Below are 17,225 nucleotides of genomic sequence, written 5' to 3'. Positions count from 1 at the left end.
TATCTCGGTTGAGTCCGATCTTTCAAGAGAGGTTAGTTGGTTGAACTATTTAGCAATTATCCACCTCACAATTCAACCGATAAGGTATTTTTATATTATATCATTAAATTCCTGTAAAATTGATTGCTTTAACGTATCAGCTAGGGTCCTGAAGCGATATCGACTTCCTGGCCGATAGAGTCTTTGGGTTTAACATTTTTTCATGTCTTTTTCATATCTTATCAGTTACAGGATCAAACCTACTGGCACATCTAGTTTTCTAAGAATTTAGATCCTGCATTAGAGCATTCTAAGACGTGACTCCTAGGCTATTGTTTGTGACACATCAACAGTTAACTTTTGACGTCAACAAAAAGTAAGGTTTTATTGATGCCAAACTATCCTGTTTTACATTGTCCGTTCCCTTCCAGTCGATTCCATCTTGTACACTGACTTTTGTCCGAATCCAATTCTTACTTTCTGTCCAATTCGAATTCCATCAGCCGATCTCCTCTTTCTCCTTATCCGATTTCCTTACCAATCGACTTCATCCAAATGTCATATTCATCCGATCCAGCATTAACCCCTTAATAGCCGTCAATGCCAAATTCTGCCGTTAAGAGGTTTCCCTGGCGTAGCCTTCTGAAATGAACACAATTTACAATTCCAATATTTCAATCCTTGTCAGAATCTACGTTATGTGCGTGGTTCTCAGAGTCTTCTCAAGGTTTAAAATACCATTTTTCGGACCCTCTAAGAGAAAGCTACTAAGAATACTTTACTAATTAAATGTTACTCAATTCTAAAACTATGTTTAACCTTTACAGCACTCTCATGCTCATTGGATTCAGATGAAGTCGTTATCAGCCAGTACACAAGACTCAACTGACAGTTTGATGTGGAAATTAAAGTGCGGGATTTTTCATATATTAGTGCGCTGAAGAAGCGATCAAGCTTATCCCATGCCGATTGGCCGTTGAATGGGCGCAGCTACTGACTATCCGTTGCAAGGGCAAGCCAGCAACTATGTTCTCCTATGGCAAACCGTAGCGCAGAAACCACCTTGTCTTCGTTAGTTGAAATATATGGCAGTGCAAATCGTGGAAAATGGTGTTGTTTTCCATGTTACGTTTTGAAAGCATTCTCGATCAGGACTTGTCAGCACTCAGCAGCACCGTGCAGGACTTGATATATGCATCATACATCGTGCGTAGGATCACCACGATCAGACACCGATGACTGCTACAGGTAATTAACTGATGCGCGTGAGACCGTATATCGCTGTGATTGCGAAGTGTTGCCTGCATGCAATGGTTACCTACACGTAATAATCCTCCTAGGCATGATACGACCAAACCACAACGACAAAGAATTAGTCAACAATCATATTTCCACCGCTAGACAAAGCAAGCAAAAAACAAATAAAATAAAAAAAACAAACGGAAGCATAGATAAAATGACGACCCCAAACCCAAATCGTATTGTGCACAAGTGCGTGAATTTTGTTAAGTTAATTAATACAAACGCAAATGAAAGTTAGTAAACAACTGAAATAATACTTTTACTTTATAACCTAACCAAAATAGAGATTAAAAAACTCAATCTTTACTCTTGTAATTTAATTCAATTCCAACAGATATACCGCAGTTCTGATACCAACTGCACTGCCCTAGATATCGACGTACAAGGAGTTGTACACTAAAACATACTAAAAAAATCACTAACCCCTAAATAATTAGAAATTTTAGAAAAGTCTCCTATGTAAAATATAGGGATATTCATGAATGGAAGTTGTATGACAAACAAATAATAGCAACATACATATCGTTCAATCCACAACTAGCACCATAAGGTCTACGTATAAGCTAAGATATAGCCAAAATAGTATTACAGGACCAAATCACGACATAAACTAAATAATATTGTGGTACTAAAACTATGGTTTAAATTGTATTCGGCTAGATGTGGGTAAACAATGGTTCATTACCCACCAATGAATATTGGTCTCATTTTATATATATTAACAATAAAAAAACACACGTAAGGTTAGACATACTTACCAAGTACAACATTAAACATTAAACAAAGCAATCAAATAAATAAATAAAAATAACGGAAGCATAAATAAAATGAGGACCCCAAACACAAATCCTATTGTGTAGAAGTGCGTGAAATTTTGTTATGTTATTTAATACAAACGCAAATGCAAGTTAGTTAACTAGATATTAAAAAATTCAATCTTTACTCTTATAATTCAATTCATTTTCCACAGATTTACTGCGAGTTCTGATATGTAAATAGGGATATACAGCAGTTGTATGAGAAACAAATAATAGTAACATCCACGTTGTTCAATCCACAACTAGCACCATAAGGTCAACGTATATGCTAAGAAATGGCCAAAAGAATATTACAAGACCAAATCACGACATAGACTCAATAATATTGTGGTACTAAAACTGCGGTTTAAATTGTGTTTGGCTAGATGTGCGTAAACAACGGTCTATTACCCGCCTATGCATACTGATCTCATTTTATATTAACAACCAAAAAAACAAGAGTGAGGATATACGTACTTAGCAAGTACAATATGAAACAAAAAAATATATATAAGCAGAATATTTAGCGAATAAAAATTAATAAATACATATTTTCTAACCAAATTCAATTTTTTAACAAACTCACGAGTTTAACAAGAGTATTGTCCATCCCGGATATTCATAAACTGAAATAGTTGTTTTCATCCCATATCCTCATAAATACATCCTTAGCATTTACCATTAAAGCCGACTAAACAATGGCAGTGCTTACCCAAGGAAACTTGAATAAAGAATTAGATTGCACGTCGACGGCTCCCATGGTACATAAATTATTTAACCAGAACAAATCACCTGTGATTAGCATGTAACATGGAGTAGAAAAGAATCGCGTTCGTCTAGGGTGTAAGTTAACTTAACTCACTCGTTTCCTACACGCATGTTTTCTGAACTACTAAACGGTGTATATTTTGCAAAAAATATTCTATAGGAAAGTTGTTTTCAAAAATCATATTAACCTATTTTATATTTTTTAATAATTAATAATTAATTAGTTATGTACTACTATATTACTATGTTTTCTCACCGGGATAAGTTAACTTACCACCATTGGACGAACGCGGCCATAGTGGTCCCTATAAACCAGCAAACAGCGAAAAAAGATATCAATTAGGACATCTACATATAATTATCTAGAACTTTTATTTTACCATGAATATTAGGTCATGCCTTTGTAGATCTCGGATTAAACAAAATAAAATTCTATACTAGTTTTCAAATCTGATTGCGGTACTATTTCTAGGGTTTTACCTAAACTGTTTATCGGAATCGAACGAAACTAGTGGCGCTTAAAAGATAATGACAGTGACTATAAACTTTGTTTAGATTGTCTAATCTAGATCTCGATGATCTAATTCTAGATTTAAAAATATGGGTTCAACCCATAATCGAGAATTTCAATTCATGCGACCGGTGATCAAACTGATTTATTTTTGAAAATTAAATTTCCATGAACAAAAATAAATTTACTCTTGCAGAGAAGAACTCAAGATTGGGACAAAAATCATGAATTTTTAGGAACCACCAAAAATCTCCAATTCCTTCTCTTCCCTTATTCCTACTTTCCTCCTCTCTTTGTGTTCTTTGTTGTCTTCTCACTGTAGCTGCAGAACACGGCAGCAGCAACGCACGCACACTGTCATGGGTGGCTGCTAGGGTTTTAGGGTGTGCGTGTGGTGGCCTCCTCTTTCTTTTCCTTATTTTTTCCGTGTGTTTCTATTTAAAGCGGGAATTAGAAAGATAACATGAAAACAATTAAAAATAAATTCAATGACCCATATTTATAAAATGAGGTCATAGCTTGCCTGTTAGTTCGACCCGAATAACTGTTGAATAGTCCTATATTGATTGTGGAAAGACAAAGAATCTAAGATATAAGTGGGGGAGCCTCTCGTGCGCATACTTTTCGAACGGTTAAACGGTGTGTTTTTTGTAAAAATTTTCTATATGAAAGTTATTAAAAAATCATATTAATCTATTTTTAATTTTTTTATAATTAAATAATTAATTAATCATGTACTAATCTATTACTACGTTTCCCGCACTATATAAGATAACTTATACCGAACGCAGCCTAACTATGTTGAATGAGAGGGGGAGACGAAGGAGAAATGACTTCAAGATATTTTCCTCTCCTTGATCGGTTTAGTTTGGTTCGGCTGTCTAAGCTTTTTCTTGTGCCGACTCTTCTTAAAAAACAACACTAGTGCCAATATATTAGGTGTCTTATGGTGCTCTATCTTACCCCTATAGGAGGTAATAGCTTCTATTTAATCGTGATCGTTGATTATTGTTATTATTTCTTCAATTAAAATATTTAGCATGCACCTTGCACTAACTTACAAATGCAAACGAAAGTTAGTTAACAACCTAAACAATACTTTTATTTCATAATCCAGCTAAAATAGAGATAAAAAACTCAATCTTTACTCTTGTAATTCAATTCAATTCTCAAAGATATAACGACATTCTGATACCAACTATAATGCCCTAGATATCGACATACCAGGAGTGCTACCTTAAAACATACTCAAAAACCACTAACCACTAAATAAATTAGAAATTTCAGCAATGTCTCCTATGTAAATAGCAATATCCACCACAGACTGTTGTATGAGAAATAAATAATAGTAACATACACATCGTTCAATCCATAACTAGAACCATAAGATCAACGTATACGCTAAGATATGCCAAAATAATATTACAAGCCCAAATCACGACATAGACTAAATAACATTATGATAATAAAACTGTGGTTTAAATTGTATTCAGCTAGATGTGGGTAAACAATGATCCATTACCGCCCATGTATACTGGTCTCATTTTATATTAACAACCTAAAAAACACAAGGATAGACATACTTAGCAAGTACAATATGAAACTTAAAATAATAGAAGCAACACATTTAGTGAATAAAGAATTAATAAAACATATTTCTTTTCTTTGAACCAAACACAAAGATCTTTTGTTAAACGAAAGGTATTTTATTTTATTTTATTTGAAACAAACGCACGAGTTCAACTAGAGTAGTTTCCATCGTGTATATTCATAAACTGAAATAGTAGTTTTCATCTCGAACAATCATGAATATGTTCTTAGCATTTACGGTAAAGCCAAGTAAATAGTGTCAATGCTTATCTATAGAAACATGAATAAAGAACTAAATTGCACATCGATGATCACATGAAACATGAATTATTTAACCAGAACAAACCACCCATAATTTGTATGGAACATAGAGCAGAACAAGCATCAACAATATTCATATAAAAACAACAGCATGAACTCAATGGTCTCCTGTATATATTGTTTTATACATAACATGTCAATTACCATGCAGGAAGAGAAAAAATGATATCACTTAAAACATCTACATAAAATTCTCTAGAACTTTTATTTTGCGATGAACAGCAGGTTATGCCTCCATAGATCTCAAATTAAAGAAAAGAATATTCTATGCTAGTTTTCAAATATGATTGGGGTAATATTTCTAGGGTTTCTCTTAAACCGTTAATTAAAATCTAACGAAACCAACAACGCTCGAAACATAATGACGGTGCGCTATAAACTTTGTTTAGGTCTAATCCCAAATTTAAAAATAAGGGTTCAGCCCATGATTGAGAATTTCAATTCTTTCTGGATAAAACATAAAGTGTGTACCTTTTTATTTTTTTATAGCTATTTAATGGTATAAATAATAGAATTAACTACTATATATAAAATTAAAAATCTACTTCAGAAAGGTGAAATGATTAATCCCTATAAAGAAACTTTTGGAAAAAAAAAACACCGTTTATAATGCTACGAAGCATGCATGTAAAGACAAGAAAAAAAAGCTGATAATAATTTGAAGAAAAGAACATAGCTTAAGTATTTACGGGATTTATTTCTAAAATTGTATCACAAAGAAATTTATAAAGAAAATCAAGCCTTTTAGCGGACATACGTATGTAATAGTACGATTTAAGTCGTCTGAACTACGAGTAAGAACAAAGACTCCTGCTTGTTTTATGAGTAGCTGATCGAATCATTACATACCCCGGTAGTACCATTAAGGTCTGGTGTCCCAAGGATTGTGATGCCTAACGCTAGACATGCATGGATTTGGAAGAAGTCCAAGTCAAGGCAGAATCGGTAGAATTAGAATCTTCGCTCGTGGATTGGATCGTCTTCTTAGATGTTTGTTTGTTTAATTGGTTTTTTTAGACAAAAATCAAAATGATATATTTACAAGCGAAAAATAATTTGTGCATAAAACTTATATATATATATATATATATTCATATCGATTTAAAAGCAAAGACTAAAAAATAAACTACGATTAAAAAACTCGTAAAATTAACATCAAATTTAGGATTAAGAATTTAAATTTTAGCTTATAACTTATAAGCAGAAGCGAAAAGATAAAACTACGAGTCTACGGAAATACTCTTACCACTAATATACTGTATTGCCCTATAATTCCTTATGCATATATAGCTAGCTACCTTACGCCAAACAAAGATCGCCCAGAACACATCGATCACATAGAGATTATTCACAAATCGTGCTCCATGGCGCCATCGTTCAACATTCTAGCAGTCCTAATAATAGGTCTGTGCGTAGTGATTGCGGTATGTCCGGCCGCCATGGCAGACGGATGCGTGAGAAGCTGCGGAGGCGTAGAGATTCCATACCCGTTCGGTCTAGAGCCTCGCTGCGCCATGCGGGGCTTCGAGCTCACCTGCAACACCACAGAGGACGGCAGAAAACCGTATTACATCACCGTGGAGCTGCTCAACATCTCGCTGCTTGAAGGTCAGGCCCGAATGAGGATGCCCATAGCCAACTACTGCTACAACAGTACCTCTCGTGGGATGAACGGCACGGGTTGGTCGATCAATTTGACGGACACTCCATACCGACTCTCCGACTCCGGCAACAAGTTCACCGCCATCGGGTGCCGAACGCTCGCCTACCTCAGTGTCAACGGCACACTGACAACCGGGTGCGTGGCCACATGCCAGGAACACCCCGAGAGGCTCGTCGACGGTGTCTGCTCCGGGATAGGTTGCTGCCAGACAGCCATCCCCAAGGGGCTCCAGTACTACTGGGTCACGTTTAGTTCAGGCTTCAACACCACGCAGATCTACAAGACAAGCCGTTGCAGCTACGCGGCACTTTTGGAGACGTCGAGCTTCAACTTCTCCGCAAACTACTCTACTACTTCGGCGTTCAACGATCATTACGGCGGGCGGGCGCCGCTGCTTGTGGATTGGGCCATCGGCAACGAGACGTGCGAGGTAGCGCAAGATAGGCCCAATTACTCATGCGTCAGCGGAAACAGCGTGTGCGTGAACTCGCGCAACGGACCAGGCTACATTTGCACCTGCTCCCGAGGATTCCATGGAAATCCTTACTTGAGGCCAGAAGATCCCGGCAGCTGCCAAGGTAAAGTGCATATAAATCTCATGCATCGTTTTAGGCATTATTAAGCAAGTCAATTTCAGATTAGTTATTAGATGGTGCAAAACACCCATAGCATTGGGACACGCGCATATCAGCGTGTGATTTAATTAAAGGATGTGAACACCAATACCATGTTTCCAAATCAGGAATGGGTAATAAGAAGATAGGTAAAAAGACTATATTCCCTCTATTAATATGTTTTGGGCTTGGTTTTTTGGACTTGGCACCAAAAAAGGGCATAGATGGGTGTAGGGGTATAGGGTACGTTAGATACTCCATTTGTTTTGGAACGGAAGAAGTAAATAATTATAAAAGCTATCGTACCTACCCGTAGGTGTAAAAGAGACAGTTGTATATAATTTATCTTTGCAATCCACTAAATTGCCAGTTTTGTTTAACATAGTATCAATGAATTCCATTTCCTATTATCACCTATATTTGTTTTGCAGATATTGACGAGTGTGAGGAACCAAATACATACCCTTGCCACGGAAAATGCAAAAATAAATATGGAGGGTACAATTGTACTTGCCCGTTTGGTACAAGAGGCAATCCCTACAAGGGACCATGCGACAAAGGGCTAGCTATTGGTACACCCAAAATTTTTAATCATTTTCTGTATTTATATACATTTAAATAAAATATGAAATTATGAATTTCATGATTATAATTGATTATATTTCGAGGTGTTGCATACTGATTCATTTTAACATGCGATGGACTAATTGTCGATTGATATGAATGAGTTGAAAATTATTGTCTTCCTCTGGTTGGCAGGAATTTGTGCATCTCTTTTGGTCGCTCTAACAACTTTATTAGGGATAGAATGGATCAAGTACAAACAACGAACCAAAAGACAAGACCTCTTGATAAAGAGGGATGAGTATTTTCATCTACATGGAGGCGCACTATTAACAAATATGATGAATGCAGAGATCAACATTTCATTTAAGTTGTATGACCGAGACGAAATTGAGTTGGCCACAAAAAGCTTTTGCAAGATGTTAATCATCGGTGAAGGAGGTCAGGGTACTGTTTTTAAAGGGTATAATCTTGATCAAGTAAACAACCCTGTTGCAATCAAGGTGTGCAAGGGATTTGATGAGAACAGTAGAACAGAATTTACACAGGAGCTCCTCATACTTTCTCGGGTTAATCATGAAAACATTGTCAAGCTTCTTGGTTGTTGTCTGCAGTTTGAAGCTCCGGTTCTAGTCTATGAATTTGTGCCAAATAAGACATTATACTATCTAATCCACATCCAAAATGATCCATCCATCAGAACACTGGAGATCCGCCTAAAGGTTGCTGCTGAGTCTGCGGAAGCATTTGCATATCTACACTCACTGGAGCACCCTATCTTACATGGGGATGTCAAGTCCTCCAACATACTCCTTAGCAACAATTTTATCCCAAAGATTTCCGATTTTGGGTGCTCTAAAATTAGCCGAGCGGATGAAAATGACAACGTGGTGAAGGGGACAATAGGCTATCTAGATCCAGAGTACCTATTGAAATTTCAGCTCACGGACAAGAGTGATGTTTACAGTTTTGGGGTTGTTCTTCTTGAGCTCTTAACTCGTCGAACGCCATTGTCAACACGCAAGGTCAGCCTCACATTAGTATTTCAAGAGGCCATGAAAGATGGTCTCTTTCTTGAGCTCATAGACCCTGAAATATTGCATGAAGATAACACAAAATTGATAGGTAATCTAGCAAGGCTTGCAAGCCAGTGCATATCAATGACTAGTGAGAGCAGACCAACAATGAGCATGGTTGCAGAGGAACTGCAACGAATGGCAAGACAAGTACAACAAGACGGTGGGGTACTTACATGTATTAGTTCATTGGCACTATCACATTTAACTGCAGACACATCGGAGTATTTTATAGGCAAATCATCGACTGGTTATGACAGTCTTCGGAGGGTGTCCACACTGAGCATAGAATTTGCTAGATGATCCAACAAGTACCATTGCTCTTGTTGTCCCATTGCGAGGTCTTATATCCATAGGCCAATAATATTTGCCTTATGCATGTCCATTCTATATAATCGTCGAATTTAATATTGTTAATTAGAATGTCCCTTTGAAAACTTTGTGCACACCAAGGTATGGGTGGTTATTACTGGTATTAACAAAGGGTAAATACTCTGATTTATCTGAATAATTCTATTCCAATATATCTTGCGCATTATTGTAGATGTGCTTCATTGGAGAACTGCATGAGACACTACCCTATATTGACCTAGCACAGCATTTTGTGACCAGGCATCCTAGTGTTATTCATGATATGGTAATTTGTTTACGACTACATGGTTACTATGGAGGCCTATTAAAAGAATCAAGACAAGCCCCTGTTCGGCCTGGTGACGGACCGATATGATTGTGTTAGATTTTCGGGTCACACGTAGGCAGGGTCGACCCTAAGAATCTATATGGATAGTAATTCACATGAGAAATGATATCATAGGGCATTATTTCTTTTATTTTTGTTTTTACTTATAAGTCAGAATTTAAATTTTAAAAGTTATTTTTGAAGTTGATTTTTTTCATCATAGTTTATTTTAAGCACTAGTTTTACTCTATAGACACATATATAAAAGTTTTATCAATAAATTATTTTTTGTTTGCTAATAAGTCGTTTAGTTTATTTCCTTCAAAAGAATCACCTCACGTCAATCCTCGAGTCTTCGTATCACAATCATAACCGTGTACAACGGTGTAAACGTTGGCTATTAATTCACGGAAATTGCACCTAGATCTTTTCATTTCTGTTTATGTTTATAAGTCAAAATTTATATTCTCAATTTTAAATTTAGAATTAATTTTAGAGTTTTTCGTTGAAGTTTATTTTTCAGCTATGATTTTTACATCACTACGATAAATTGTATAAAAATTTTATTTCACAAATTATTTTTGTGAAATATGTCATTTGACTTTTTGATGACAAACAATCATCTCCTTTGACGTGGATTGATGGATTCCTGTGCATGATGTTTAACGTTATTCGGACCAAGGTTAGCTGCAACGACGATGACGACTGACTTCAAAAAGTCTTTAAATCATCGAGGCGTTTGTTAACTCTGCTCTACCATATTTTTGGAAATGGTCAGTGTGGAAAACAACGCATTAATCACATCACATCAGATTGCCTTTTTTTCCAGTATTTCATTTACCATGAATATTGTGTTTACTCTGAGCTTTCACTAGTGTATTAAAATTAGCCAAAAAGATTCCACTCATGTTTAGCCAGGGAAAAAAATCGGTCGAACATCTAGGTTCAGGTTGCTACCTTTAAGTAGCAAAGACAAAAAAGTTTACGGCCTCCTAAAGACAAATAAGTCGTGATAGGTTAGCTCGCTCTGTTTTGGTAATTAGCTCCCCTCGGCTTGTTCAGAATTGCTAACAAGCTGGGCTAGACGGTAAGGGGTAGGACAAACGGAGGATAGGAAAAATGGAGGACTATGAAAAGAATTCAAGTGGAAAACGAGAAATAGAAACCGGAGCGTTCGGAATAGAGAAAATGTCTCAAAGGAAATACGCAACAATTTCTGTTGAATAAGTCTAGCTATTTGGTCTAGCTATGTTTGTTATTTCTCATTGTAATAGTGCATGATCATGTTTGTTACGATTAGGGGTGTAAGTGGACCGGCCCTTACCCTCTTATAGATCAATTAGATGGGTAACCTGACGGACTACCCACTTAATTGGTATATAAGCGGATTCGTGGGTCGGTCCACTTACATCCTTAGTTATGATCATGCGTGGTGTAGCATGAAGTGTGCAGCATCCGCACGAAGACAGGAGTCGTGCGCGCCATGGTCTAAATCATGGGATGGCACGATGTGGCAAAGCTCACGAGCACGAACACGTAGGGCTCACTCGGATCTAAGGTATTTTGAAGGATTCCTGGAGGATGACTATAGACAGAAAATATTTCCTATCCCTTCATTCGGCTCATCCAAATTGATCACAGGAATATCAAAGTATATTTCCTTTGCTATAGTTCCTAGAAGAAAAGTACAGGAAGACAAAAATCCACTCGAACTTCATAGTTTCAATTCCTGTGCACGAAGACCGATGAAAAGCATGATTTCAGCTCCATCAATAAGTGATGCTCCATCGGCTAAGCCTAATCTGCCAGCTAGTTGCATGCTTTAACTGTAATTGCACTAATTAAAATTGTGATATTTCCTTTTTTTCATTCCTTTGTTTACAATCCAAACAGGCCCAACCTACGATCCTCTGTTTTTCAATCCTCTGTTTTACACCTACATTTTTTCCTTTTCCTATACTTTTCCTATCTTGCATTTTTTTCTATCCTGTGAACCGAATAAGACCGTAGGGATTCAGTTGTATTTTGGCTATATATATTCAGAAGGAAGAATGCAGAAAAGCAGTTACGGCACCAAAAATCCTCCACTTCCGTTCCCGTTTTCAAGATTGTAAGTTTTGCTACCGTGAAAGCCGTTTTCAAGATGGATCGTCGGCCGCGCTCGCCGCCGCAGCCCCGGGCGTCGGCGAGTTGCCCGGCGGTAGAGAGCGACGAAACCCCGGGGACAATCCAGAAGTGGCTTTACGTCTCAACCCAAAGGCCTTGTTTACTTTGCTGGGTCCATTTTGACTATTTTTCTATTAATATATGTTTAATAAAAAAATCAAAAGATTTGTTTTAAAATATTACAAATCTAGTCCCCCAACGTCCAGCTAATAAGTGCAAAATATAACATTTTAGCTAGGCTTAGGCTTGGTATCCGACATGGTAGATGGAGATGGGGCGGGACGGGGCGGCGGACGGTCAATGAACATCGGGTGGCCATTTTTGAGGTGGCCTTTGTTGTCCTATAATTGGATATTTTATGCCCCATAGAGAGAAAATATTGGGGCCTAGCCATTTTATGCTTGTGTAGCTTGCTAATTATTTCGAGGGACATAAAAATATTAATAATAGCTTTCTTATACGGACTTGGCATTGGACAAAATGGACATCAACAGAAAAGTTGCATGCATCAATCCATGGCTTTGCAAGATTCGATGAAATTAGAAAATCACAAAATTTTACATGTAAGATTGTGTTTTTTACATGAGAAGCTTTCGAATTAATCTCGTTGAATAGAACTTATATCCATGTACGTTTTTTCTCTATTGTTAATTTCTCCACAACAACCTAAATACCTAAATATTAGGGACTGGTATTAGCATAGTTTTTTGGAAACAGGAGTAAAATTTCTATAATATATTAAAAATTTACCGTATGGTAATTTTTTTTAAAAAAGAAAACTCGTTTCCCATAGGCTCCATGAGAGTATATTCTTCACACCTTAAAAGAAGTTGAAAGTACATTTTACCCACTTGAATAATTTCATTAGACCACTTAAGTTGTTAGATTTTTTCTTGCCGATAGGTTGCTAGATTTTTTCTTGCCTTTTGAGTGTACATTTCCTGAACTATTAAACAATATATATTTTGCTAAAAGAATTATTTAGAAAAGTTTCTCATCTTAACTTTCTAGGGTCGATTTTCAACTTTACAGTAGTTAGTTCTATCATTTATACTGTTAAATAGTTATCATAAAGCCAAATAATCTTTTATCTTTTACCAACAAAGGAACGTGACCTTAGCCTACTAAACTATGGATGTGTTCTTTTATAGATGAAAGGTAAAAGATGAAAAATTATCTAATTTTATAATAATTATTTAATTGTGAAAATGATAAAATTAACCATTACAAAGTTAAAAATTTACTTCTGAAATGTGAAATGATGAACTTTTATATAAAAACTTTTTTTTTGCAAAAAACACATCGTTTAGTAGTTCGAGAAATATGTGCATAAAAACAAATGAATAATTTGCAGTGTTCCAACCAGAGCAAACACGTATTTTTACTAAAAATGTTCGCTTTACTGTGTAACAGTATTTTTTCTATTTTCTCTCTATTTTTTTTGGTAAGATTGATATATGCATTACAAACTTGCATCACAATATTTCTAAAATTGTGTAACTTTGAGGCCAAATCCACACCATTTTTTCATCTATGCCCGTGGACGCACTTGGATGAGGCTAGGGATGGGAAAGATTCTAAACCATTACACACCTATCACTTTGTTTTTGCTACTAAAAGGCATAGTCACCGCATCTCGTGCAAACAAATGATAATATTACAACATTCATTTCTCCCTTACACGGGTCACGGGCGAACCGTGGTACATGCCTCCCTCTCTATATCGTGAATCTACGGCGTCTCGTCTTTCACCTCTCACTTTATTCTTGTGAAACACATTGCAAACACAAGCATTCATAAACCACATGCACTCATCCCTCTAAATAAATGCACAAATGCATTACACCTATAAGGACATCTAAATATGGAGTCACCATATCATGAGATTGATGAAGTCATCATGGATGCTTCACTGTCCATGGGTATGTCGTTTACTATTGAAAAAACAAATAGATAAAAATGTGAGAACACCTGTCAAATCTAATATATACTTGAATCCAGAGGGACATTTTTCATCACAAGAAACCTACCAATTAAGCTATGCCTACTTTATCATTGATCTCTTATTGTGGGATGATAACCATGGTAGATCTAGAGGGAGGGCCATCAACAGTTCATAGTCCCTCCATGACGACAGGCGGAGACATGCCTAAGCAACACCTCCTTAACCCAGTTTAAATCTTTGCTACTTAAAAAGGGGAATCATTCATTCGGCCTCAACACCCCTCCCCTTCATACTCCCGCACAACATGGCGTGTGTGACGACGAAACAAATCTAACGACAAAAAAATAAAACAACTCTAATAACAACTAATCGAGAAATAATAACGATGCGTAACACAATGGAAAAAAACAACTGACAGAAAAAAATCACGACGATGGAAAAAACAAATTTACAATATAGCTTGCACCGTAGACGCCGCCTCTGCCGCTCATTCGCGCCACAGACATCGCCGCCACAAGCCACCGCATCGATCCGTGCCGCACCTGCCACCGCTACTTCCTCCACGCCTGCGCTAGCCATCGCGTTGATCTGGCGGCGGCCACACTTGCCAGCCAAGTACCTGCCTGATCCGGCGGCCGCACTGGCCTGCTATGTAGCAGCAGCACCTGCTCCGCCACCACCACGGCACCACCCCTTCGCCTCCGCCTCCTGCACGCCACCACGAAGTAGCAAGTAGCAACTCTAATGGCGTCGATCCAACAGCCAAACTCCCCGGCCGATCGAGCCGCCATTTTCATCTTTGTCACTACTACCGGTACCGTGGAAATTACCGAGCCACACTTGACCTTTCTTAATTGGTTTTTTTTTTGGTTTACCTAAATATTGCGTCTGGATTTGGCACTTTGAGAGTGGTTTAGGGGGTCAAGCTGTGCTCTTCTTTTAAAGGATTCTTATCCTTTTACCCTGCTTTCTTAGGGTTCTCTTCTCTTCATGGCAGTTGTTTGGACTTATATGGGGGCTTTTAATTTTTTTGCCCCCTTGTATGCTATATTTATGTTCAATAGATCAATTATCTGGTTGTTTGTTTGCTTCTGTTATCATAGCGCATAATCAAAGGACCCATCATTGAGTCATAAGTTCAGAATTGGGGATAGATTTGTCAATTTTAATTAAGAAGCTTTGTGTATTACATTCTTAAGATCTACTCACGTTGCAGTCAGAGATTTAGCTCTGTTACTATGGTTCTTTAAGCATCAAATAATTGGACTTTTCAACATTAGATGTGAACTGGTTTCCAACCTTTGTTGAATGTTGAATGGTTATTAAAAATATGACTAGTTTGTTAGCAATCCAAGATATTTCACATTGCTTATGAAAGATTGTAATGTAATTATACTGTAGTATTAAATGAGATATATTTATATATATGAGTTGCTTTATTTATTATTATAAATAGTAGTATGTACGTATGTGAAATGTTGTATATGTTATTATTCTTTGTTACATATTTTACTTATTATTTCTAAAGCTTATTTCTCGTTGGTATACTGGAAATAAAATTTATGCTTTTAGCTAATATTTTCACATCAAATATTGTTTCATTGACCATGGCATGTAACTAGTCCATGGATATAAAATTTATGCTTTTAGCTAATATTTTCTTATCAAATATTAGTTCCGTTGAGAAGCATTGCATGTAACAAGCTAGTTCATGCAAAAAAGCACGTAAAACCCTTCTACAAAATGTCATGGCATCGTTGCAGAGACAAAAGAATATGCATGCCTGCGTGTTCTATATTAGCCTTCGTATTTACACATTAATGATTTATCTAAAGTAGGCCACAGTTTGATTCCCCACTGGGACTCTTGACTCTGCCGTCTTTCTGTAAGCAACAGGAAATAGCAGAGAAGATGCAGAACTAGTGTTAGCTGTACACGACAACATTGGATTTGATCGATCGAAAAGAAAATTGATTTACAGCAATGACGTGTTGGTCCAGATCATAATTAAGTTCGAGCTAATGGTTAAAGACTATCTTTATATGTCACAATTTTAAATTTTTAACGTTAAATTTAGAGCAGATTTTAAGAGTTTTACATCATAGTTTATTTGTTTGTCAGACTTAACTTTTATATCACTAAAAATACGTTTATAAAAGTTTTATTTCATCAATTATTTTTTGATTGTAAATATGAACATTTGACGCTTCTCCTCAATCGTAAATATGACACCTGACGTTTTTCCGGATAAGCTAGATAATTACCCTGGTATACGTAAAACCAAGACCTGATAGTGATAGTCAAAGTCTTCCTAGACTCAAATAGCTTCACACCGCGCGCCAGCTGTGTGCATCCTGGACGTTTTGGATTAGTCGTTGATCCCGCGCCATACACGGTTCCACTCGGCTGCAACCTGAGTTTGATTTTCTGGACATGAGGCCACGTGTCCAAAAGCTCACAACAAGAGGACAAGACTAGTCCTTTTAATTGGAGAACGTGGAGTAATCTATTCCTTTAGATTAAAAATAGTTGTAATTATTTTCTAAAATTTCAATCATTCATGGTTTTTTAAATATTCAGTTAAATACAAAATAATTGATAAGTTTCTTAAATGCTTAGTTTAAATATAAAATAAATGATACATGGATTTTCCTCTCGAAAAGCGGTGTCACCGTAACCTAAACTAATTAAATTTTATAAATTTATTATAAGACAAAATTACTTAGGCCATTTTCAGTGGTCTTTTTCATTTCACAGTTTTCAAGTGTGACACGTAAGCGTTCTAGTTTTGTTCTGTGAAATGAAATGAAAGAACATCTCTCAGTGGTCTCTCTTATTTCATAATTTTATAGTTTTGATAAGTCATTAAATTAAATTTCTGTATGAGAGTAATTGTAGTATAAGAGAAAAATAGGAAGTGGACCCTACAGGGGATCTAGATAAAAAGTTTTGGCTTTAATAGATTCTCATTTGGCTCTTTTCGCTTGGAAACAACGCCACGAGCTTTTTACTCAGACGAAAGGGTTCTTTTCTCTTCTTTAATTAAATTCTTCTTATGTTATAAAAAAATCTGATATGACATCTAACTAATGTCAAATGAAAGGATCTTTGAAAATGACCTTATCAGAATTTTAAAAAAGAGCAAATTTTGGCGTGAGCAATAAATATTTCATAGTCTACACTACTACGTACATATAGTTTCTCTGGCTCGAAGGAAAATAGAGATCCGAGAAAACACTCAGGCAAAGCC

General features: G+C 36.5%; 1 protein-coding gene across 1 annotated transcript; it reads left to right on the top strand.

Annotated features, from left to right (window-relative positions):
• The first annotated feature begins 6,707 nt into the window (after positions 1 to 6,707).
• LOC102708053 (wall-associated receptor kinase 2-like) lies at positions 6,708 to 9,488 on the top strand. Its single transcript, XM_006653243.1, has 3 exons — positions 6,708 to 7,509; positions 7,977 to 8,117; positions 8,305 to 9,488. The coding sequence occupies exons 1-3, from the start codon at positions 6,708 to 6,710 to the stop codon at positions 9,486 to 9,488; spliced, it is 2,127 nt and encodes a 708-aa protein (XP_006653306.1).
• Positions 9,489 to 17,225: the final 7,737 nt, after the last annotated feature.

Source organism: Oryza brachyantha, chromosome 4, assembly GCF_000231095.2.
Source record: "Oryza brachyantha chromosome 4, ObraRS2, whole genome shotgun sequence".
In the NCBI taxonomy this organism is placed as follows: domain Eukaryota; kingdom Viridiplantae; phylum Streptophyta; class Magnoliopsida; order Poales; family Poaceae; genus Oryza; species Oryza brachyantha.
Note: the sequence above shows the minus strand (reverse complement) of the source record. Positions and strands in the feature narration are given on the sequence as shown.